General features: G+C 36.9%; 1 protein-coding gene and 1 long non-coding RNA gene across 4 annotated transcripts in view; both read right to left on the reverse strand.

Moving 5' to 3' along the window:
• LOC142611855 (DNA ligase 4) overlaps nt 1-23915 on the reverse strand; it is a 53308-nt gene that overhangs the window by 9720 nt on the left and 19673 nt on the right. For all 3 annotated transcript variants that reach the window (XM_075784005.1, XM_075783998.1, XM_075784012.1), the window contains 15 exons: nt 14602-14677; nt 13347-13471; nt 13195-13229; nt 13036-13094; nt 10878-10961; nt 10356-10451; nt 10214-10262; nt 9971-10058; nt 9630-9824; nt 8711-8836; nt 8487-8586; nt 8301-8403; nt 7779-7909; nt 7478-7639; nt 5252-5407 (listed from right to left, as the gene is read on the reverse strand). In XM_075784005.1, coding sequence (XP_075640120.1) covers nt 5252-5407; nt 7478-7639; nt 7779-7909; nt 8301-8403; nt 8487-8586; nt 8711-8836; nt 9630-9824; nt 9971-10058; nt 10214-10262; nt 10356-10451; nt 10878-10961; nt 13036-13094; nt 13195-13229; nt 13347-13471; nt 14602-14677 — 1585 coding nt within the window. The remainder of the gene's footprint in view (nt 1-5251; nt 5408-7477; nt 7640-7778; nt 7910-8300; nt 8404-8486; nt 8587-8710; nt 8837-9629; nt 9825-9970; nt 10059-10213; nt 10263-10355; nt 10452-10877; nt 10962-13035; nt 13095-13194; nt 13230-13346; nt 13472-14601; nt 14678-23915) is intronic.
• On the reverse strand, nt 18434-19335 carry LOC142622494 (uncharacterized). Its single transcript, XR_012841916.1, has 2 exons — nt 18620-19335; nt 18434-18557 (listed from the first exon to the last, which is right to left on the reverse strand). It is a non-coding gene; the product is annotated as an uncharacterized LOC142622494 (long non-coding RNA).

Consider the following 23915-nt stretch of genomic DNA (forward strand, 5'->3'; position numbering starts at 1 on the left):
TGAAGCCAATCAGAATTGAGATTCAATTTTTCCTACAGCCCAACTTGCATACAATAGCTTTATAAATAGGTCTATAGGTGCTAGTCCTTTTAAGGTTTTGCATGGTTATAAACCTAGGATGCACTTATATCTTTTGCCCAAGTCCCCACATATTCATGACTCTCATAACAAGATTCGCAAAAGAATTCAGGTAAGTAATTCTCAATATAATATTCAAGTTGACACTCGTCGACATCATGTAGGAGATTATGTCATGATTCAGATTCAACCTAAATAGTTTCCCTCAGGGACCGTTAAGAAATTGCAGATTTATAGTGTCGAACCATTCAAGGTATTGAAATAGATTGACCCAAATTCATGTCATTGACCTTCCCCATGATTATGGCATTAGCTCTTCCTTTAATACAGAGGATCTGGTTGCTTATAAAGGCCCCACAGTTATTCCTGATACCCCTTTCGATGAGCTTTTGCCTAATCCTATTGATGCCCCTATCCCAACCCCTATGCCCATAAATCTACTCTATGCACATAAACAATCTGTTGGTGCTATTTTAGATGAACAAATTGTTTCTACAAGTGATGGAGGAGTTCATTGTTTCCTAGTTCGTTGGCAGGGGGACCAGATTCTGATTGTACGGATTACTCAAAATGAGCTACACCAACTAGATCTTGACTTGCTTGAGTACTACCAGAGCTACACCAACCGCACTGTAGACAGTTTTGAGAATTATAATAAATGTACGTTTCTTTTACACTAGTGCCGACTTCAGTTTTTCTTGGTGCGGACTCCAAGCAACCCTATGTGCTAACTCCTAGGGTTTATTCTTTTGTTTGCCACTGTTTAATTTTATTAGTGATAGTGTGGTTGTCTTGCGTCACCCAAAGCCCATTAGAGCTAAGGCCTTAGCCTCCGTTTGGATACCAATGAAAAATGAAAATTATTTCACTATTCAACTTATTTTTGCTACTATTCATGGGTCCCACTACACTTTTTGGTACTATTTATGAGTCCACTGTGCTATTTCAACTAACTTTTTAGCTTTATCTACAGTACTTTCAGCAACAAGTTTTCAGTTTCAGCAAAATAAGCGATATCCAAACAGGCCCTTAATTTTCCCTTTAGTCTCATCCTAAGCCACACACTAAAGCCCAATTAGGCTGGCCCAAATGGCTAACCCAATTAGATAATAAATTGTTTATTTAATAAGAGCTATTAAAAATAATAATAGGCTAGGCTGTTAAAACGTACGTACAATTAAAAGAAGAAAAAAACAATTTTCCCTTTGATATCTCTTGAGCATAGTTTTCAACAGAAGATAAAATAAAGTACGTAAGAACTTATTGAGAAACCACACATCTTGGGCACCATATGGAATTAGGATGAACATTGAAGGTCTTCTAAGGATGCTATCTACTTCTTGTTTTCAATTTTCACTACATCAAGGTATGTTTTCTATTCTTTGTTCTAGAATTCAAAGTTGTATGTTATCTCTTTTGAATGCAGTAGACCCATGTGTTGCTTCCCCTACTTGTTTTGTATGAGATGCAAAACTACGTTTCCAATAGCAGGTTCATCCCAAGCAGCAGTAGCAAATAAACCAAGGAGTGCACCAGATGACTTTGGAGCAGACTGTAGAATTGCTAAGGAAGCAATTAAAAGCCTTGACTAAGGAAGTAAGGAGAAGTCAACTTAATCATCAAAGAAGTGATGGTGAACAATCTGAAGATGCTGATGCAGATAGCAACAGCAACTTCAACAACCCATTTGGCCAACCTGTGAGAGGAAATCAGCAAGTGCCCATGCAAGAACCAAGGCCAGGTCTTGTGCATTTGCAAGTTCCTCAAAGAGAAGAGCCAAAATGGGAGCCAAACATCAAAGTTGACCTTCCAAAAATCCAACTTCCAAAAATCCAAGGAGCCTGAATCCTGAAGAATTTGTGGACACCTTGAATCAAATTAAGAGGATCTTTGAGTACTATAAAGTCAAAGATTCGAAGAAGGTGAAGTTGGTCTCAATCAAGCTTGAGAGGGAGAGCTTCAACCTAGTGGGAACAACTCCAAAATCAAAGATTTAGGAGGGGTAAAGGAAAGATCCAAGAATGGTTCAAAATGAAGCGGAAATTGCAAAAGCAATTTCTGCCTTTCAACTATTTGCAAGCTATCTACAAAAATGATTCTTGGCAGACCAAGAATGATAAGGGAAATGCAGCAATGTGTTTTTTTGTTAATGTGGCCTTCGATTCATCAAGGCAGCCAATGCATGCAAAGAAGAAGGTATAGCTTTAATCCTTGATAACACCTCTGTACCCAAAGAAGATATGTTGATTAATGCACCTGTGTATGATCAACATGAAGAAGAAGAAGAAATGTGTGATAGTGTATTGATAATTGAAGACAATAAAGGAGGGGAATGCATTCAAGAACCTATATATGATGAATACATGGAAGAAGACGTAGATGCTCATATAGAGGAGGAAGAGGATTTATCATTAGTCATGCTCATATAGAGGAGGAAGAGGATTTATCATTAGTGACAAACGTCTTACAAGTTCCAAAGGAAGAAATGGAGGATGACAAGTGGCTTAGAAGAAGTAGTTATGAGGATATGGTGTCACAAGAAGTTATTAACAATCTTGAATTGAAGAATCAAGACCAGCCCCAACTACAAAAACTATTTTGCTTCAAGAAAGAAGGTGAAGTTAGAGATTCAAGAAAGTTCTTAGTGTTCTTAATTAATGACTTTCAAGATTATGTTCTTTGTAAGGTGACAACCATGGATGTTTGCCATCTCTTACTTGGGTGTGAAAGATCATGTCCATATCGAACCATTCCATGTGGAAGGAGCCAACTTATACAAGAAAGAAGATCGTTACACATTGCAACCAAAAAAGGGGAAACGCTAGCCCCAACCCAATGGTCAAATGAAGAAGGTTGGATGCAAGAGCATCTACATGGCTGCTTACACTTGCAGCCTTGACAAAAAGCAGAAACAGTCCTTAATCTCTAGCACAATGCAGCAGCTTGATACTTCAACTAAAAAGAATGTAGATCAGTGAACGACCAAATCATATGCACATCTCCAAAAGTTTTAATGTGCATCACTTGCTGCCCTATCATGCATCAAATCAGCTTACAACTAACCAAATTTAAGGACAAGTGTGTTCCAAAGAGGGACAGTCCTAATGCAATTCATTTTTAAAGCTAGTTGTTTACTAGTGCTTATGTTATATGATAAGTAGTTCCTTTTACTTGTAACAAAAAGTTAGTTGATAAGTGTACCCAATAAGACTGTTAGTAATAAGTGCAATAGCCTATCAATTAGTTAGAGAAGTTTGTTAGGCTTTGGCCAATCACATGGCAGCCACATTGTAGGTTCTTGTAACTAACTCAGCTGTTTTCTTATGTAACCATAAATAAGCAAGGCTGCCCTCATTGTATCTAGTTGAATTTGAAACCAAGAAATCTCTACATGTGAGGTATTATTCCAAGAATGTGTATCCTAAAGAACTAGTTCGTTCTTTTTTTTTCTAAGCAACTTAGCTTTCTAAAACAGCCTTCCTTTTCACCAATTTCCTCCAACAGTCAAGATTGAAGACCAAGATATTGTTTTGCAAGAAGTTGTTGAAAAGGCTCAAGAAGAAAATATGGAGTAAGATTGAAGAGATTGGAAAAAATGAGGAGTTGGAAATTGTTAGAAATCATATGGAGGTTTTAATTGGAGTTAGATATAAAGGAGAGAACATAACCCTCAAGTCTCAGGATCCCCACTAACAACACATCAAAGGCTATTGTTTTTTTTGGAGTAGAAAACTTTGATTTTGTTCTCAATCCGCTGTTAATTAATGTTGTAAATCAATTGATGGCCAGTGAGAAGAAATTTTATGCTATAGTAAATCAAGGATACAAGTTTCAAAATAGGGTTAAGTTAATGAAGTATTCAAAGAATCTGTTTATTTCGAGTGGAAGTGATGTGGACAAGGAAGAGCTCAAGGAAAAAGAAGATTAAATATACAAAAATTCAAGAATTGTGGTCTAGTTTTGATGTCGGATCTTCTTAGCACTTTTGATATCTTAGTTATTATTGAGTCTTTGTATTAAGTCTTTTAGGTTAGGAAGCTGTTGGATCAGATTTTATTAAGTTTACTACAATAGATTTTCTGGAATGGGTTGTCCTAGAGGCCCATGAGTCTTATTTTATATTTTTAGTCCTCCTATTTGGTTTAGGAGTTATTAAGTCTTTTTGTTAGTTATTAGTATTCCTATTCAGTCTAGGAATAGGTTATTTAGAGTCCAAGTCCTTCTAGGAAAGGGATTATCAATGGCCGCTATATAAAGGCTTTATTGTATTCAATATTATTTCATTTAGTGATTGATTAATAAAATTCAGCAGCTTATTTTAAGCTTTGAGGGTGTGATTGCTTCGGAAGACCTAGGTGTGATTGTCTAGTGTTTTATGTATTTTATTTTTCGTTTATCCCCCTGTTCCAGCCCCAAAACAGCCTTCAATATTCATTCTTTTCTAACCTAAAACTCTTAAATCTCAACCTAGTGTAGTGCTGAATTCTTAAGGAACCTGCATCCAGAAGATTTCATCTTCCATACGCAAACTTGAGGTCAAGTTTCATTCAAGTGGAGGGGTATGATGTAGGACTCTATATGGGGATTAATTTTTCTTGTTTGTTATTTTTTTATTTTTATGTTATTTTAGTTGTTTTAGCTTTTAGGGTTTTATTTCCTCGATTTTATGTGTTTTTAAGGGTTTTTTAGTCAAATTAGAGTCCTATTATGGTAGTATATCGATTAAGATCAGTTTAGGAATATTTTGACTTTTAAAATAAATTTTTTGGAGCCTTTAAATAGGCATGCAATATTTTGACTCCCAAAATAAGTTTTTCAGATAAGTTTTTTCTTTTTTGGGTGGATTCTAGGTTTTCCTTGTGTATTCAATGAGCCCCTTATGGATTTAAGGGTTTCATTAATCTAGAATGAGATCTAACCATTCACGTAACTGTTCTGTCTCATGATAACATCCATTTTTTATAATTCAATCATTTCTTTCTTGGAGAAAATAGATTATTAGATTCCAAGTTATCAGCAGTTTGTAGTCTTCCAAAGTTAATCAATACTATGGCAAATCAGAACTCACATAGGCCTTCCAATGCAGAGGATTTGAAATTCCCAGAATGCCAATTCTCAAAATATTCAAAGCATATGCATTATCCTATAAAGCTAAAAGCATATAGGAACTCACCACTCTACAGTGCTTGAATCTTCCACCTCAATGGTCTTCAAGCTATATGTTTCTTCTTGCAATCTTTTGTCCCTCTCCATGCAGTCTTCTAACCATTGAGATTTCACAACATGCAACCTCTTGTTCATTAAAAGATGCTTCTCTGATGAAGTGAAGCTGTCAAAGGGAGAAGGGTGGGGGGAGATACAAGAAAAATACATTATAAGCTCTCCTTCACACATGAAAGACAGACGTAGCAATGAAATAAAGGTGTTTTACATGGCAAACGAGTGGTATTGGGTCAAGGTATGTCTTAGGACAAATGTTAGCAAGTGAAGAAGAAATAACAAACTAGATTGATTGTGCAATCAGAAAGAGAACAAATTGAATAATAATAATTTGGTGGAAAGAAAATAGATAAGATCAGACATGTGATCATTATATGGACGGGAATTGCATGAAAGATGAGACTGGCCTAACAACCAAAAGAATATGCTCATACCTCTCTGGATGACAAATCTTGATTGACTGACACTAGGAACCAATTTAGAGAAACAAGTGGAAAAACAACTTTTATAATGGAAATATTCTAAAAAAGTTTATTAAACTTAATACAATAATAATAATATATAATTTCATAACACTAACCACAAAGTAATTAAAAAAAAAAGTAAATAAAATTAAAAAGCACACACAAAACGAACCATTATAACAAGCATAATCATAGTTGTGGTGGTCATATTTCTTTCCATCATACCATTGCATATTTCATACTAACAAATCCACAATTCATTGGATTTTTTAAATTATCACCCCATTATAATGGCCATAACAAAAGTGACGTAGGACAAGGGGAATCTAGGTTTAATAGGGCTTTAGGAACGAAACAAAGGTGAAAAAATCAACATTTGAGTTGCTGTGAACAGTGCTGTGAATAGTAACAGTGAACGGTAAATAAAAGATAAAATCCTAAGAATCACTCCTAGGATTCCTTGGCATCACACCTCGGAGAAAGTTGTATCACACAAACCATAAGAAAAGCATAGCTCTTAAATTCTGAAAACATTCATTAATAATCTCAATAGAAAACACCACAACTCTTTAAATAGAAGACTAAACCTAATCCCAATACAACTAGGAAACCCAATACTAATACAACTAGGAAACCCAATAAGACTAGAATTTGGGCCCCTTGGGCTTTAATACTTAACCCAAATTAAATAACTAAACTTAAATAAAACCCAATGGACTAATAACACAGCCCATTTCAGAAAACATAAAATTACTAAAATGCCCCTAAAACAAAAAACTAATTAAAAGTCTTAGGACGCCTTTTATATGTCTTCAATGGTTGCTGCCATGGTCCTCCATCAGAAAGCCATGCATTAGAAATCACATCCGGGTTTGCATAGCAATTGCTATTTCCATCTAAAAAATTAGATTATCTATTATACCAACCCACTTTACAATACACCAGACATCCCAATCTCTATTGTTTTACCATTTCATTTAAATATTATTTTATTATTCTTTATTTACATTTAAAGAGAGAGAAAGAGGAGATATTTTTTAATAAAATAATATATTTGGTTTTATATACCTACCGTAGTTGGTATATATGAGAATTTACTGTTCACAGTTGCTAAACAAATTTAGCAATACATACCCGGGTAAAGCTCATTTTAGGCGTGTATGTTGGTAAAATAGCAATTTGGGGGGTTTTACCCCCCCCCCCCCCACCCCATTGCTAATGCTTAGAACATGGTCAAGATAAGAACAAAATAGAAAATTTAGCTTATCATAAACTAATCTCAATAAGCAAGCTGTAATGCATCCTGAAAGGCACTTCTTCATATGAGAAAATCAAAGAATTATCCTAAATGATCAAGTTTTCACCATTCACCAATAAATTGTTGATCAATTCATGCCACTTAACATTAGAAAGGAAGACCCTTCGTCAATTTTATCGGAAAAGTAAAATTGATGAACAATTGAATATCTACTCAACTATATTATATAATTGTAGCTAACACTATGCCCTATACTATGATGTGGTGTAGTGTCATGATAGGACCACAATGGAAGTAATTACAACAAAAATAAGTAAATAAAAAGGAACTTCGTCTCCAGAATTGATGAAATATGAAACTATCTGACAATGAAACACTTCTTGACTGTAAGTTATTCAACAGTCATCCTCAAATACAAAGACCAAAAATCCATGATCAACACAGAACACAAACATACCTATTTAATACAGTTTCGAAGTCCAATTCAAAACCTGGTACTGACAAGACTACCAAATGGGTAGCAAGGACAAGACTGTCACTGACTTTTCCACCAGCAGTGGAAACCTCAAGCTTCAACCTCTTCAATGCAAGCCCCATCAGAACTTCCCAATCTGGTTTCCTTCACACAAAAGTTAAATTTAAATACAATTGAACAGCTGTTTGGAAAAACAAACTGTTCAGAACACCAGGTAAATCAGTTTATTCAAAGAAAATAGATCACCAATAAATGTAAACTTGTAATTGATCACTAATCTTACAAAGATGGTACTGGAGGGTGAAGGTAAACACAGCAGCCATGAAAACGAGACCATTTCTCCTTTGGACAGTACTTCTTCTTATAACAGTCGACAGTTTTTGCATCTTCATATCTGTTCACATTACTTAAGAGCTGGAAAGAATGAAACTAAATAAATCATCTCATTTTTATCAAGTGCTTGCTATATGTTTCTTCATTAATAGCAACACTACGTATTCAAAAGCCAAAATGGTTGTACTGGAATTTCATAGCAAGACTTCATCTCCTCTTTTCCATAATTACTTTTTCAAAGTTTCCATACATGGTATAGTCACTCTATAGCACAAAATATTATTAAATTTTGTTAATTAGCGTAAAAGGGATTTTTGTAATCTATTTTATTTTATGTTAGTTATGTATAAAGATTGCAGCCACCTCACTTAGGCTGCAGACTCTAATTCTCCCAATCACATAAATCACACTAATTACCCTAATCACGTTAACAAATTTAAAGTAGAAAACTTAAGCTCCTATGCAGATATACCTGTTTGATGTCTGCAAGATCAAGATCCTGGTAGTAAGAGTCAGAAAATTCATCAATTTCTTCTTGTAACTTCTTTGATGAATTGGAAAGGAAGAGGAAGTGCCTTCAACAGAAAACAGCCAAATGAACTTTACTAGTATAAAAGGTTTGTCTGTAAGTTTATAGATTACAAAAAGCATGACTGACTTTGGCCGTAAATGAAGGAGCTTCTTCTGTGAGCAACAATCCAATATCCAAGAGTAATTAATAATAACTCCATGACGTTTCGCCGCCTGATACTTAATCCCTGCCAGATTTTCTTATTCATCATATATTCCAGCCAGTAATAGATATGCATCTGTGAATGCATATGTGCAGCTGTGTGAGTGAGCGGTTGTGCATGCATGAGTTTCAGAGCGAGAGAAGAATACCCTTGCTATCAGCTGCAACACAATGGGTAACTGAGTTGTTCAAATTCATTGAGAAAGTCCCTCCATTCTCAGCAACCATTTTGTGGAATGAATCAAGAGAATGGGTTGGTGGGACATTAACGAAGTCTACATGTCAAGGAAAGATTAGCACAGCTGTGAAATAATTTAACAACTGCTAACATAAAAAGAACCATTAAGATCAAAATCCCATTTTAAATGCAATCAAATTGTCTCCATCATTAAAGAGATAAGACATACAACATGATATAAGAAAGAATGCATTGCCTAAAAGTATTGCATTACATCCTCTCTCTCTCTCTTCTTTCTTTTTTCTATGCCAAGAAGGGAAACTAGTATCAAAATATAATATGGAGCATGACAATATCAACATTATGTACATGCAATTGTGCTATGAAGTAGATAAATAATATGGTTTGTGTGCTAGCAGATTCTGTGAGGAGTTCAGAATTGAGACACTGTCCAATGGATTGCAGAAACTGGTTCAATGACAAGAATTGTGTCTTCCCTACATGTTTCTAAGCCTCAAACCCTTTGTAAAAGGTAATGCATATATCTCCACCAACTGGAGTTAAGGAATGCAAGGTGAGCAGAGATATAGGAATATCACCAGGGCAGGCCTTGAGGAACATGTCAAACACTAAGACTTCTTTGGCCTTGCCCCTATCTCAACAGGGGCTTGCAGACAAGTAAATTCAAAATTCCTAAACTTTTTTCAAACCCCAAACCCCCCCCCCCCCCCCCCCCCCCCCAAAAAAAAAAAAAAAGAACTGCATATATTTATATATCATAAGACACAGAGTTATGTATTCAACACAGAATACAGTTCAAAAGATCAGATGTTTTGTCAATCACTTGAGGGATACGAAATTGGTAACTGAGAAAAATTTCTATAGGATACAAAACATCATATTCAAGAATATTGATGAGCCTCCCTTAATGTCAGAAACGTCAGTCTGACTTAAATGAGAAGGAACAATGGAGACATTTCCCATCTTAGAGGTTTTCATTCGTTTTGGCTTACTTTCCTGAAGGCCACCATAATCCATCCCCCTTTGTGTAGTACCATTGCTTGAATGTACTAGTTCTACAAAAGCTGCAACAAAAGAAAAGTTTTAATAGAACAAAATTCAGTTAAAAGCTTAAATCAAAGAAATATGGAAGGAAAGAAAAATAAATATATACTATTCATCTTAAGTGAGAAAACCAAGAGAAGCATTGGAACGTAAATAATCTAGTTACATTGCACATCCAAGCATTCATGCCAAGGCTTGTCATATCTCACTCGGTCAATACGCGGAAATCTCAGGCTATAAGGAGCAGCAAATACCTGCCAGAGTGAACAGATCAACAGTCTAGTGACAAGACATAAATTTGGTATAATGCAATTAACTACTTAAGTAACAAAATACAAACTTCCAAATACAAAAATTGTTTTTTTTTTCCAGTTAGCTGAATGGAAATTGTGTAGTTTTAAGGACACACCTCAGACCTTATTGTTCGGATATCACTGGTAATTGAAAGAATTATTGATCTGCAACAAGGGCAATAAAAGGGGGTAACATATAGTATTGAAGTTAAAAAAGAAAAAAACAATATTGCACAAGGTAATATAAAAGCTACTAACTTCTCCGGGCTGTCAATCCAAACATCCGGTCTTTCTTTCGAGTTATTCGTTACTTGATAAAAACTTGGTGGTTGCTTCCGTGGGTACTCATATTTCCTAAGAAAGCAGAGTGAGATAAATAATAAATAAACCCTGCATATAGCATTTTAAAACACCTAAAAGCTTCTTCATGCCTAGTAGCTTGCAAAAGAAAGCATATCTAGCCCTCTTCTGATGCTTAACCTATATGACAGCCTTGGATGTCAGAATAAAATCCATCTCAGTGGCACTTTTCTCACTTACCAAATATTGAATCAAATTATTATGCCTAAACTTGACCAAAGCCATACTGGAAACCAGCACTGAGATCGAGTTTAGGTCAGATACCCCCCAAGTTGAGTGGTCAGGCAGGCATACCTCATAGCCAGAGCAGTTTTAAATTCTTTGCAACTAAATAATCTAGCTCAGCATACATTTTTAACCAACAGAACAGTGGAAACACATCTTTCTAACATTTAAGAATTTAAGTTATCTAAGAAGTACCTAAAATAAGGCTTCAATTTGGTTACAACAGCATCTAGCTCGTCATCAGAAAGTCCAGTGCCCACTCTGGAGAAAGAAAGAAATCTGCAAAACCGAACTTTCTTAGAATCTTTCATGGACATATTGTACATACATGTCAAACAAACAACAATTACAATTTTGAAATCTGAGCATCAGGTGGATTAAATCAGCTGCAACTTAAAATTAGTTCAGAATTTTAGGATTTTCAAGACCACAAGCTTAGCATGCGTTCCAGTCAACTATTCAATCTACCCAAATAATGACCTAAACCCATTATCCAAAGGCTAACCCAAAACCAAAAATTAAAGCATTTGTATTCGTAAAACATTTGATAAAATAACAATCCAACAAAAATCAGAAAATGTATCCATAATATAATCAGGTTGATTACAACTCTTCATGAGTGCAAGAAACCATGTTGGAGATCCCATATTAAACTCAATTGCACAGCCAAAACTAGAGACCAAAAACATACAAAATTTATCTCCTACCTCAGGAAGGTTAAGGTCCTCATGGTTTTGTTGCCAATGAGCTCTAGCTTAAATCGCATTTTATCACCTTGTAAGAATAAGGTCAGAGGGCAAGGCCATGGGTTCAAGACCCACTGGGTGCTTGTGTAATTACCAATTTTAAAAAAAAAAAAAAAGGTTCTAAATGGTCATACTCATATCCAAGTAACCCTCTATCACATAATGTTGATATTCAATCAAAATTAGCAATTAGAAAGAGTCAATACAAATACACCTCTATTGGTCACCAATCAGTTTGTCAGATCTTCATATACAAGGTATAAGACACATACTTCCTCTTGGAAAGAGTAAAACACCTTGCTTCAACCTTGCAACCTTGATGCCAAGAAAGTACAACAACTCACCCAAATCTTTCATATCAGAATGACTACTAAATGGCGTTTAATGCCCTGATACCATTTATATAAATGCCAGAACCAATCATGATATCTACATAGCAAGAACAAGCACTCCACTAGAGCTTATTCTAATAAAACTGAATAATCAGATCTGACATTGTTTCTTTTTCAATCCATATGTTGCTACTACCTAATTAAATGTATTGAATCATGCAATACAAGATATTTTGAGGCTATTAATTGCTCTCTTCAATTTAGCAAACCTTCAGTGACCCCCTAAACAATAAAACTAGTTGGTTGCTCCATAATACCTTTACACCTTCTTTTGAATATTAACACAAAGATCTTGATATCCAGCTAGTACAAAGGCCACTCCTCGCCACTTTCTAATCCATGATTATAGTGAAAGTTAACACAAAACATCAGCTCTTTTTCACAAGTGAACCCAAACCAGTTTGAGTACAATACGAAAAATGTATGAAAGGAAATCAATCTGGAAGCCACCTTGCCAACTCAAGAAACGGAGGAAGTAGAAACTAGAGTATTTAACAGCACTTAGATGGCTTCAATCGGCACTAATTTCCTAACACAAGAGCAGAATTTCATATGCTTCTCCTCTTGCCTCTATTTTTCTACATCAGCTCCAGAATTGAAAGTTCTCATGTAAAGGGTCAATTAGGAAGTAAGTTATAGTTTATGGTAGCACATACAAGGGATTAGTTAGAGCTCATCTAACACATGTCAAGTGTGGGGAATAACCTCCATGTGCTAATCGATCATCCAATAGGGACTAGAGAATGAACATCCAATAAGAATTGAGCATGAACTTGTATAAATACTCAACTTGAAACTCCTAAGCTCATTAATGAATTGTGATTCATTTGCTTAGATGTCTCTCTTGAATTCTCTCTACAAATTTCAGCTCTCTCTCTCTCTCTCTCTCTCTCTCTCTCTCTCTCTCTCTCTCTCCTTCAATATTCTATTATCATCTTAGTCTCATTTCTATTCAAGAACCATCACTCCACATCTAGACCTTCTCATACCCCTTGCTACCCCCATTTCCCCTAGCCCTTAAACACCTAAAACCAGCCACCCAACCTTCAAGATCCGAATTCCATCATCAAGGAACACTAACCCCCAACTGTGTTCCTAAAAACATATATGTAGATGATACCACCATAAACATGGTGTTTCTGTGGTATTTTTACCAGTATAAAGCTACTCAGTAGTCACCATAGAAATTCAAGCTAATTGTTGAGAAACTCTTACCGTCTAGGATAGGTATTAGGGGCTGGAAGCTCTGCAATGCCCACCAAGAATTGAGCTACCTGCAATAGTAAGTACTTATATCCATATGTAGATTTTCAAATATAACATATATTATGCGGAGAAAAGAAAATTATACATTACAAAGGATGGAAAACTGACCTCCCCACCACGGCGTCCAGATCCATAGTATCCCCCTATGAAAACGTATGCAAGCAAAGGCATCTAATATATTGCTTTGATGTACTTATCATATACATATACATATATATATATATCTTTTAAAAAAATGAAAGAGAAATTAAATTACAAACCTATGATTAGAACATCCAGATCAGAACCAGCACGAATGTACTCAGGCTTCAATTTCAACCACTTTCCAGTCCGATCACTAGGTTCCCATTTGGAACCAAGGTCCTTTAAAACAATCCCTTCATCTCTAAAGAACTAAAACTAATTAATGCTTAAGGACCAATCAAACAAATATATTTGGGTCACTAAACTTTTAACTTTGACAACATACAAAATAAAATACAAGAGAAATAATCATGTACCAGAACTCAAACTACAAACTGGAATTACATTCTATTCTTGCTCAGAACTAAGGGTTAGGCTGGGTTTTAATTAAGATCCAAGGCGCAAGAAGCCACAATGTCATATGAACAGAGTCATGAGTTATAATTCAGGTGTTGATCATTTTGAATTGCAGATTATCATTTCAATCATAGAGACTTCATGCACTTAGACATGGACATAAAACAGTAGCAGGACCCTTTTGGTATTTATTTTTGGTTTAGGTCTCATTGCCAGTGCGAATATTTGTATCAAGAAAAATCATTCATACTGCCAATGTCAGGGGACAAATTTACGTCTAGGCCTACAACTACAAACAAAGTCTTAGTCCCAAAATTTTGGGTTCAACTTAGATCCTAGAAGAATTAGTTAGGGCCGGCCATATGTATTCTTTTCTTCCAATTCTACTCTGTCTAAATTCATACTCTCTATTACTCCCTTAATTGACATGTCCTTTTTTCATTACTTCCACTAATGTGATTTTCAGTCTTCCTCTACATTTTTTGTTCCCTCAACTTGGACCAACTCACTCTTTCTTAGGAAACAAAAAAAAACTTCTGCCCAGGAATGCTTTTAAAATTTAAACACACTGAAACTTCCTCAAGTTAACCTTAGAAACACAGCCCATAGTTTCACCACGTTATCCTCTAGCATATGCTTTATACACAATCTTGTAAATCAGACTTCATACACAAACCTATCTTGAAGTGAGTAATCCAAAGGTTGGATTCCTCTAAGCCCAATATATAATGCTAAAAATGTCCTTGAAGAAAACTGAGGAAAAAATGGTGGCAGTTTTTTTCTTTTTTAAAGGGGGTGGGGGTGGGTGAGAAGATATTACACTATACCAATTCTAAAGTCCAATAATGCCCAAGCATAATAATGCAATAAAATAAAAAATCCACCCCTAATAACTCAGCTACTGAGCTTTTTTGCACCTGTAGCTAAATGACAAGTTAAACTTTTTCCCCTAAAGGCATGGTAAATAAAGCTGACCTGTTCTCAATGGTCTCTTTGAAGAACCTCTCAACATCATCCACATTATGAGCAATAAGTGACCAACAAGGCTCCCCTGCATAAGCACAAATAAGACACTATATCTAACCAGAAATATACAAAAGCTAATAAATTCAAGATTAAAAAGTTGATGGGGTGGGTGGTCTTTTTTTCTTGTGGGGGGGGATGATGCAGGAAAATCCAGATGCAACAAATCCCAAATACGACCTAAGGTTACACTTATGGACTAATTTTTTAACTGGTCCAGCAATATAAGATTACATTCTAATGCACCATTTGTTTTTATTTCAAAGTAAAATATTTTCCGAAAAATGTTTTCCCATTTTCAAGTGTTTGTTTGCTGGTAAAATATAATCAAACTTGTATAATATTTTCCATTTACTGTAAAATCCTTTATAAAAAGTTGTAAAATATTTTACTTTTGAAAATTTGGTAAAACATTTTCCAAAAACGCACGGTGGCTTCCCCTTCCCCATCTGGTCGCTAAGTCATTGGTCCAGTGCTGGTAATTCAGTGGTTGGAGATGTCGCTGGTGCCAAAGGTCCGGTAACTAAAGACGTCATTTTGTCAACCGGTATTCATGGTCCGGTCACCGACAATACCGCTTCGACAGTGATCGCCGGCAGTCCGATTGCCAGAGACACCATTCCAACTGCCAGTTCCAGCAGTCTGGTCATCAAACCTCCAAAACTAGCGGCTTCGGTGCTGACCATTAGTTTTGGTGGTTTGGTTGTGAAAATATTTTACTGAAAATGTTTTACATGTAAAATATTTTATGTTTAAAAATATTTTACTTTGAAACAAACTGAGTGTAAAATAGAAAAGAAGCATGTCTCCATAAAGTCAAATCTCAATTACAAGAGTCCGCACATGCTAAAATATATTTTAGGATATCACACTCCACATTAACAAATGGGACTTGTAAATAATAGCTAACAGATGAAATCAAGTTGATAATAAAAGGGGGATTTGGGTTCATCAAAACATCTTGTAGTTCACATAGAATTTTAAACTCAAAATATGCAATCTGTACAAGGTATTTGAGCCTAGAATTAAACGCAATTTTTCTCTTTTTTAAGAATTATAAGTTAAACACACATCCAAGTTAAGAGATACTATAAAGTATTGAGACGAGGAAAGTTTTTCCTTAGCAGGGCATTTGGAAAGTTAGGGTACCTCCAAGGGTAGCTTATTTTCGTGTGCACTGTATGGTGTTAAAAAAGACATCAAGTATTGATTATCAAACAAGATGAGGGTTGATCCTTACAGATTGGTGATTTTTGTGCAAGAACTAAGGAGAGAGTGCGGCTCATTTCTTAATTATGCAGTGACTCTGGAAGTGTGGTCTTTGATTTTCTGTTTGTTTGGAGTCTCTTGGGTAAATAGCATTTCAAACTTGGAAATGTTGTCATATTGGAAGGGCATTTAGGAAAAAGAAGCAATGGAGAGAGATGGAAAATTGTTCATATGCATTTAATGTGGTGTATCTTGAGAGAAAGAAATACATGTTGCTTTGAGGGAAAAGTGATAAATTTGGCAAAGCTTAAGTTTGTATTCCAGAAGACTTAATCTGAGTGGATTCCTAGACACCCTAAACTTCCGTTAATTTTATTGTACCTTTTTATATAACACAAAGAACCTTTCTAAAGAAAAACCCTTTGGACTCGCCTCTAGCCAGTAAAACCTACAAGCAACTAATCCCATCCACCAAAACTAGTTGCCAGGTAATCCAAGGGCATTCACCCCTAACAGGCTAAGTAGTTTATGCTCACACCCAAGAGCAATTATTTTTTGTACCTTTATCTTTTTTTACCTCTTCTTTTTTTTGGTTGGGGCTTCCCTTGGTATCCTCCTTGTGTACTACGGTTGCACTCCTTTTGCACTTCTTCTCTTAATGAATTTTATTACTTTAAAAATGTCTTGTCAGCCCATGAACAATCCATCCTCCTAGTGACATAGGACAAGGGGGAAAAACAAAACCTAATTTATAACTCCTGAGGCAGATCTGGATAGCTTGTGTTTTGAAGAATTAGGGTTCAGTTTTGGTGGGGAATAGACTACAAAATAATAGGGATTATAGGGTTTACAAAGGGGACAAGGATTAGTAGGGTTTGGGAATGAAAAGAAAGGTGAAAATCAAGATTTGGGTTGCTGTGAACAGTGATGTGAATAGTAAAATTAAAGAATATAAATAAATTCTAGGCATCACACCTTCCTAAGCATCAAACCTCGGAGAAGGTTGCATCACACAAACCATAAAGAAAGCTTCATAACTCTTAAATTCTGAAAACATTCATCATCTCAATAGAAAGCATTACAACCCTTTAAATAGAAGTCTAATACCTAATCCTAGTTGAACTAGGATTTCTTAAAACCCTAATAAGACTTGAACTTGGACTCCTTAGGCTTTTACTGCAAATCCAACTAAATAACCAAACTTAAAATAAAACTCAAAAGCAAATCTAATGGACTAGTAGCAAACTCATTTCAGAATATTATGAAATTAAAAAATTGCCCTTGATACATAAAATCAAATAAAATATAATAAATCTATCTTCCCATTGCCTCATACATCATTCTCCCTTGGTTGGAGAAAACTAGACCTCGAGTTTTGAAGTAAAAAAAATCTTCATTTCTTGAAACATTGAATAAATACTTTTCATTTGAATGTCCTTTTGTTTCTTCATTTGTGGCAACAATAATGATAATGATATACTCACCAATTCAATTGACCCATTAAACTTTTCAGCAATGACAAAATCAATATCTTGAAAAGTTGGTGTATGCAATAGAACCCTGCTTTGGCACGCGACATGAACTAGGGAATAAGATGCTTCAAGTGTTATAGCATTCACTTCTGCCTTGTAATTTTGATAGGTTTCCTTTTCAATTTCAACTACTTCATCAACAGTTTCCATCTCTTTCAAGTCTTGTTGCATTACTTCAATCTCCCTTTGTTCAGTTGCATGTATCTTCAACCCAACATCTCCTATGTTGCTCACTAGACAACTTGTTCCTTTGACAAAGCTAGTGGAGTACTCATCCACAGGACATAAGGGCTTTGATAAATTTTTCGAAGAGAAATTAGTGCAATCTTTGGACAAATTCACTAGAATTTGAGGCACTTCTATAGGTTGATCAACTGCTGTTTTGGGAGCTTCTGTTGCTACAACAGAAATTTTAGGTTCTGTTTCTTTTCCTTTAATGACTTTTGGCTTCAATCCTTTAAATTTATCCATCTCACTTAAGGTTTCAAAACAAACTCCTTTTCACCAACCATTAGAGCGTAGATGTTTTCTTTCCCATCATGTTGGACATTTTGATCAAAGAGCCAAGGTCGACCAAAAGGATATGTGTAACTTGCACAGGAATTCTATCACACATGATAGAGTCACAATAAATACCACAAGAAAAAGAAACAAGGCATCTATGAGTTACCAAAATAGAGGTTGTCTATCCAAGCCAGTTGTATGGTTAAGGATGAGCTTCTACCAGAAGCTTAAGGCGTTCAACCGTGCAAGACGAGACAAAATTCATACAACTTCCCCCATCAATGATAAGCTTTTTAGCTTGGTTTCCACAAGGAACCAACATCTGAAAAATTGAAGTTCGCCTCCAATCTTCTTTCTCTACTTTAGGGCTGCTAAAATGCATCTCACTACAGAGTCTTCATCTTGCTGTATTCCTTCTTCTTCATCTTAAACTCCAATGTGTAAGCTTCTCTTCTTTGGATATTGATAACCTATATGACCTATTCACCACACTTAAAGCATTTAAACTCTCTTCCACTGGAATTATTTGACATGACTCCTTTGCCTTTAGATTCAACCAAATTGGTAAATGGTTTTGACCCATTCCATCAATTAAATGGTTTAGCACTACTTAACTCAACAAACTTCTTACATGCTGTCTCCCCAATTTGTGACCCAATTTTCCTAGTAATTGGATACCTCAAGTATTCCTCCATGTCTAGGGCCACTTGGAATGCATGTTCCACATTATAGACAGGTTGTCTAAGCATCTCCCTTCGTATATCAACCCTCAAACCAGTTTTGAATCGAGCTAGAGTTTGACAAGGCTCTTCGGCTACCTGACTCCTAGTCTTAAGTTCATCAAATTTCTGCATATACTCAACTACTGACATGCTGCCCTGCTTCAAGTTAGAAAGTTGTTCGCACAACTTATCTCAATAATTAGAAGGCATATATTTTTCTCGAAGCTTAACCTTCATCTCTTGCCATGTGCCTATGGGCAGTTGGACTATTCTCCTTATATCGTTTTCAACATCACACCACCACACTTTTGCCAAGCCTACAAGCTTCATCTTGGCGAACCTTACTATCCTATCATCCACCATATCATACCAATCAAATTACTCCTCAATAGAAGCAATCCAATCTGAGAATACCGTGGGATCAACCCTTTTTTTTTTACAGGTAATAAGACTTTTATTGAAAAAATTGAACATCATGTTCACGATGGTGAACACTCTGAACAAGAAACAGATGCAATATAATCAAGAACTAAAGGAAATAGAGACTAAAAAATCAAATAAAGAAATACAATTTGTACACCCCCAAATATGAGCCCAAAGAAACAGAGTACCAAAGAGGAGAGATTTCAGATGATCTAATGTTCTCTCCTTGTCTTCAGAAGTGCGGGTATTGCGTTCCTGCCAAACTAACCACATTAAACATGCCGGGACCATATTCCAAGTGGTCGAACGATACTTTCCAAACCAGCTTCTCCACATAAAGAAAAAAAGAGCTAACTGACCTTGGCATTACCCATTAGATCCCAAACACTGCAAAAGCTTCGCACCATAAGGCGTGAGAAAACTTACAGCGAAGAAGAAGGTGGTCTACTAATTCCCTATCACATTAGCATAAACGGCACCTTTTAACCAAAAACTAACCTCTCTTGACAAGATTATCAATAGTGAGTATCCCATCATTAGCTGATATCCATAAAAAGAAAGACACCTATTTAGGCACCTCTTTTTTTTTTATAGGTAATCAGAAAACTTTTATAAATGATAGAAAAACTAGAAATACAAGAAGTTCATGATGATGAACAATAAGAAATAAAAGGAGTAAACGAAACAAAAAACCAAGGGTATTCAAGAAACTAAGCTAAGGGAGGACAAAAACTCAAAGAGAAAAGAACAATCAGAAAAACCCTAGCAACGAGACCACTCCAAAAGACTACGATGGCATAAAAGCTTTAACTCAACCACCGTCTTCTCTTTGTCCTCAAAGGATCGATGATTTCGTTCCAACCACACAATCCACATTAAACACCCTGGAACCAAGTTCCAAATGTCCGAGTTATGCTTTCCATGCCACTAATGCCAGCAAGATAACAACCCCACCACCGATCCTAGCATAACCCAAAGAATACCAAAGGCCTGAAGCATAAAAGTCCATAGGGAATGGGTAAGAGAACAATGAAGAAGAAGGTGGTTAACCGACTCCCCATCACAGCAACACATACAACACCTATTAGCCAAAGGGCGACCCTTGAGCATTAGGTTATCCAAAGTGAGGATCCGACCATGAGCAGTAGACCACCAAAAGAACGTCACGCGCTTAGAGATCTTTGGTTTCCAAACCCCCTTCTAAGGAAACCAAGAATTCGAAGCACCTTAGATCGCAAGGTAGTAAGACCAAGTGTCAAACTTACCATCTCCTTTAAGCCGCCAATAAAGGGTATCTCTCCTACTACCCTGAGGAATACGAGTTTGGATAAGCTGAAGAAGAGAATACGATGCAGCCAACTCCCAATCTTCAAAAGCTCTATAAAACGTTAAATTCCACACTCTAACAGTACCCCCTTCTGGAATCCACAAAACCTCAAAGATACAGGCATCCTTGACCGCTGAACACACATAGAGCTCAGGATAGAGATCTTTTAGTGTAGCGTCACCAATCCACCTATCATGCCAAAAGCGGATACGAGTGCCTTCCCCCACTCTAGAAGACAGACGTTGAGAAAAGCTCTCCCATCCTTCATTAATGCTTCTCCATAGGCCACACCCATGGGACCTCCTGCAAACATTAGCACTCCACCCCCCTTGACCATCGCCATATTTTGAGGAGATAACACGTTGCCATAGATGGGTAACTTCATGGCCATATCTCCACAACCATTTTCCCAATAGAGCTTGATTAAACAGCATCACCTTTCTTATCCCCAAACCACCCATCTCAACAGATAAACACACCTTATCCCATGCCACCAAAGGATATTTAAAGCACCCTTCAGAAGACCCCCAAAGGAAATTCCTCTGAATACTTTCCAATCTAGCCGACACAGTTTTAGGAATAGTAAAAAGAGATAAAAAATACGTTGAGAGACTTGAGAGAGTACTCTTTAGTACATGAGCCTACCACCCTTAGATAAATATAGACGCTTCCACCCAGAAAGCCTCTTCTCCATCTTCTCCAAAATAGGATTCCAAATCGAGGCTGTCTTAAAAGAAGATCCCAACGGCATCCCCAAATATTTCATAGGCAAACTGCCCACTCTACAATGAAGAACATTAGCCAAAGCATCTAGATTATTCACCTCCCCAACAGGGACAATCTCGCTTTTCCCTACATTGACCTTCAAACCCGTAAACGCCTGAAAGCAAGACAACACCAACCTTATGGACAGCAACTGATCCCTAGAGGCATCACAAAATAAGATAGTGTCATCCGCAAATAACAGATGGGAAATACTCACCCCAGCAAAGTTCACGGCTCCCACATGAAAGCCCCGAATAACATTACATTCCTCTATCCTCTTCAAGAGTCTACTTAAAACCTCCATTATCAAAAGAAATAACAGCGGGGATAGTGGGTCCCCTTGTCTCAACCCACAAGAGCTTCCAAAAAAACCTTTAGGGGAACCATTAACCAGGACTGAAAAACGGACAGACAAAACGCATGCCTTAATCCACCCCCACCATTTCACCCCAAATCCCATCCGGCCCAACAAATAAAACAGGGCCTCCCAGTTCACATGGTCATAAGCTTTTTCAATATCCAGCTTGCAAGCCACACCCGGAATTCTGCTCTTCAACTTGCTATCCAAGCATTCATTTGTAATAAGCACTGTATCCAGAATCTGCCCTCAGCCAACAAACTAATTTTGAGTCTCAGATATGAGATTATCCAAAACCACCCTCAACCTATTAGCCAACACCTTGGACAGCAGCTTATACACACTACCCACCAAACTGATGGGGCGAAAGTCTTTAATGTTAACGGCATTACACTTCTTAGGAATTAAAATGAGGAACGAAGCATTCAAAGACCGTTCAAACATAGAGTGGCGATGAAAATCATCAAAAAAAATCCATTACATCCTTTTCCACGACACTCCAACATTTCTGAGAGAAAGCCATGGTGAAGCCATCAAGATCAGGGGCTTTATCACACTCCATCTCCCTTAATACCTGGATGACTTCCTCCTTCGTGAACTCCTTCTCTAAGGATACCCGCTCATCCTCTTCAATACAAGCAAAATCTAACCCATCCATAGTAGGACGCCCCACCTCAGTTTCCTTATACAACCCTTGATAAAAGAGTACTATTTGAGAGCATCAAATGCCCTCCCAAGGAAATTCATCAATGTTAGGACTAGATAACAGCTTATAAAAAGAGCGCACACCTAATACCCCAGACGTAGTCAATCTTCAAACCAAGTGATCATCCCCCTCACCCCTCAGCATAGAGGAATAAATAAGCTCAAAAAAGGGATAAACAATGTCTGCGTCCCAATCCTGAGGACCATGACGGAAAAGTAAATTCCAGCTCCTATTTCCTTCAAAGTTAGATATTACCACGTCAGAGACTCATGCTTCTTTAGAAAGAGAGCAAGCAAACATAACAACAAAAAGTTCTTTCAAAGGAATAGGCCCACACCAAGGATCATGCCAAAAACTAACACGGCAACCCTCCCCCACATTATACAAAATTTGACTAAAGAACTTCTCTGTGCCTTCCTTAATACTCCCCCACATCCCACACCCATGAGAACCTCTTACCCCTCTAGTGCACCAGCCTCCTCTCCCCTCACCATATTTGGCTGCTATAACCTAACGCCATAATCTGTTACTTTCATTCCCAAAACGCCACAACCACTTCCCAAGTAAGGCCTTGTTAAACAACCCAATTCTCCAGATCCCCAACCACCACTCTCAACAGGCAAAAAGACCTTATCCCAAGCAACTAAAGGATATTTAAAAACATCCTCTGAGGCCCCCCAAAGGAAATTCCTCTGAATTCTTTCTATTCTAGCTACCACGGCCTAAGGGATAGTAAACAAAGATAAAAAGTAGGTGGGAAGGCGTGAGAGAGTACTTTTTAACAAAGTAAGCTTGCCACCTTTTGAAAAATAAAGTCTTTTCCAGCCAGATAGCCTTTTCTCCATCTTTTCTATAATAGGATTCCATATCGACGCATCTTTATAATGGGCCCCAAGAGGCATGCCCAGATGTCTCATAGGCAATGTGCCCACCTTGCAACATAGGTTACAGGCCAAAGCATTCAAATTCCCAACATCCCCCCGACAGGAACAATCTCACTCTTACCTACATTAACTTTCAGGCCTATAATAGCTTCAAAGAAGATCAGCACCATCCGAATGTATAATAACTGTTCCATGGAAGCATCACAAAACAAAATAGTATCATCAGCAAAAAGAAGATGAGAGATATGTACACCCCCTTGTTTATGGGACCCCGCTTGAAAACCACAAAGAAAACCACCATTTTCCGTTCTCTTCAGCAGTCTACTCAGCACTTCCATAACTAATAGGAATAATAGAGGAGACAAAGGATCCCCTTGGCGTAGGCCACGAGAACTACCAAAAAAACTAGCAGGAGACCCATTGACCAAAACTGAGAATTTAACTGTAGAAATACAAGCCTTAATCCATCCACTCCACCTCGCCCTAATTCTCATCCTTTCCATAAGGCAAATTAAGGCATTCCAATTCACATGATCATAAGCCTTCTCTATGTCAAATTTAACTATAACACCCGGGTTGCCACTCTTTATCCTGCTATCTAAACATTCATTAGCAATTAGAACTAAATCAATAATCTGTCTTCCTCCCACAAAAGAATTCTGAGTATCGGATATCAGTTTATTCAAAACCCCTCGAAGTCTATGAGCCAACACCTTAGCCAAAAGCTTGAAAAGGTTGCCCACAAGACTAATAGGGCAGAAGTCTTTAATATTGACTGCATTAGTCTTCTTAGGGATCAAACACAGAAAGGTGGCATTAACAGATTTCTCAAAAAC

The sequence above is a fragment of the Castanea sativa genome, chromosome 1 (assembly GCF_040712315.1).
Source record: "Castanea sativa cultivar Marrone di Chiusa Pesio chromosome 1, ASM4071231v1".
Classification (NCBI taxonomy): domain Eukaryota; kingdom Viridiplantae; phylum Streptophyta; class Magnoliopsida; order Fagales; family Fagaceae; genus Castanea; species Castanea sativa.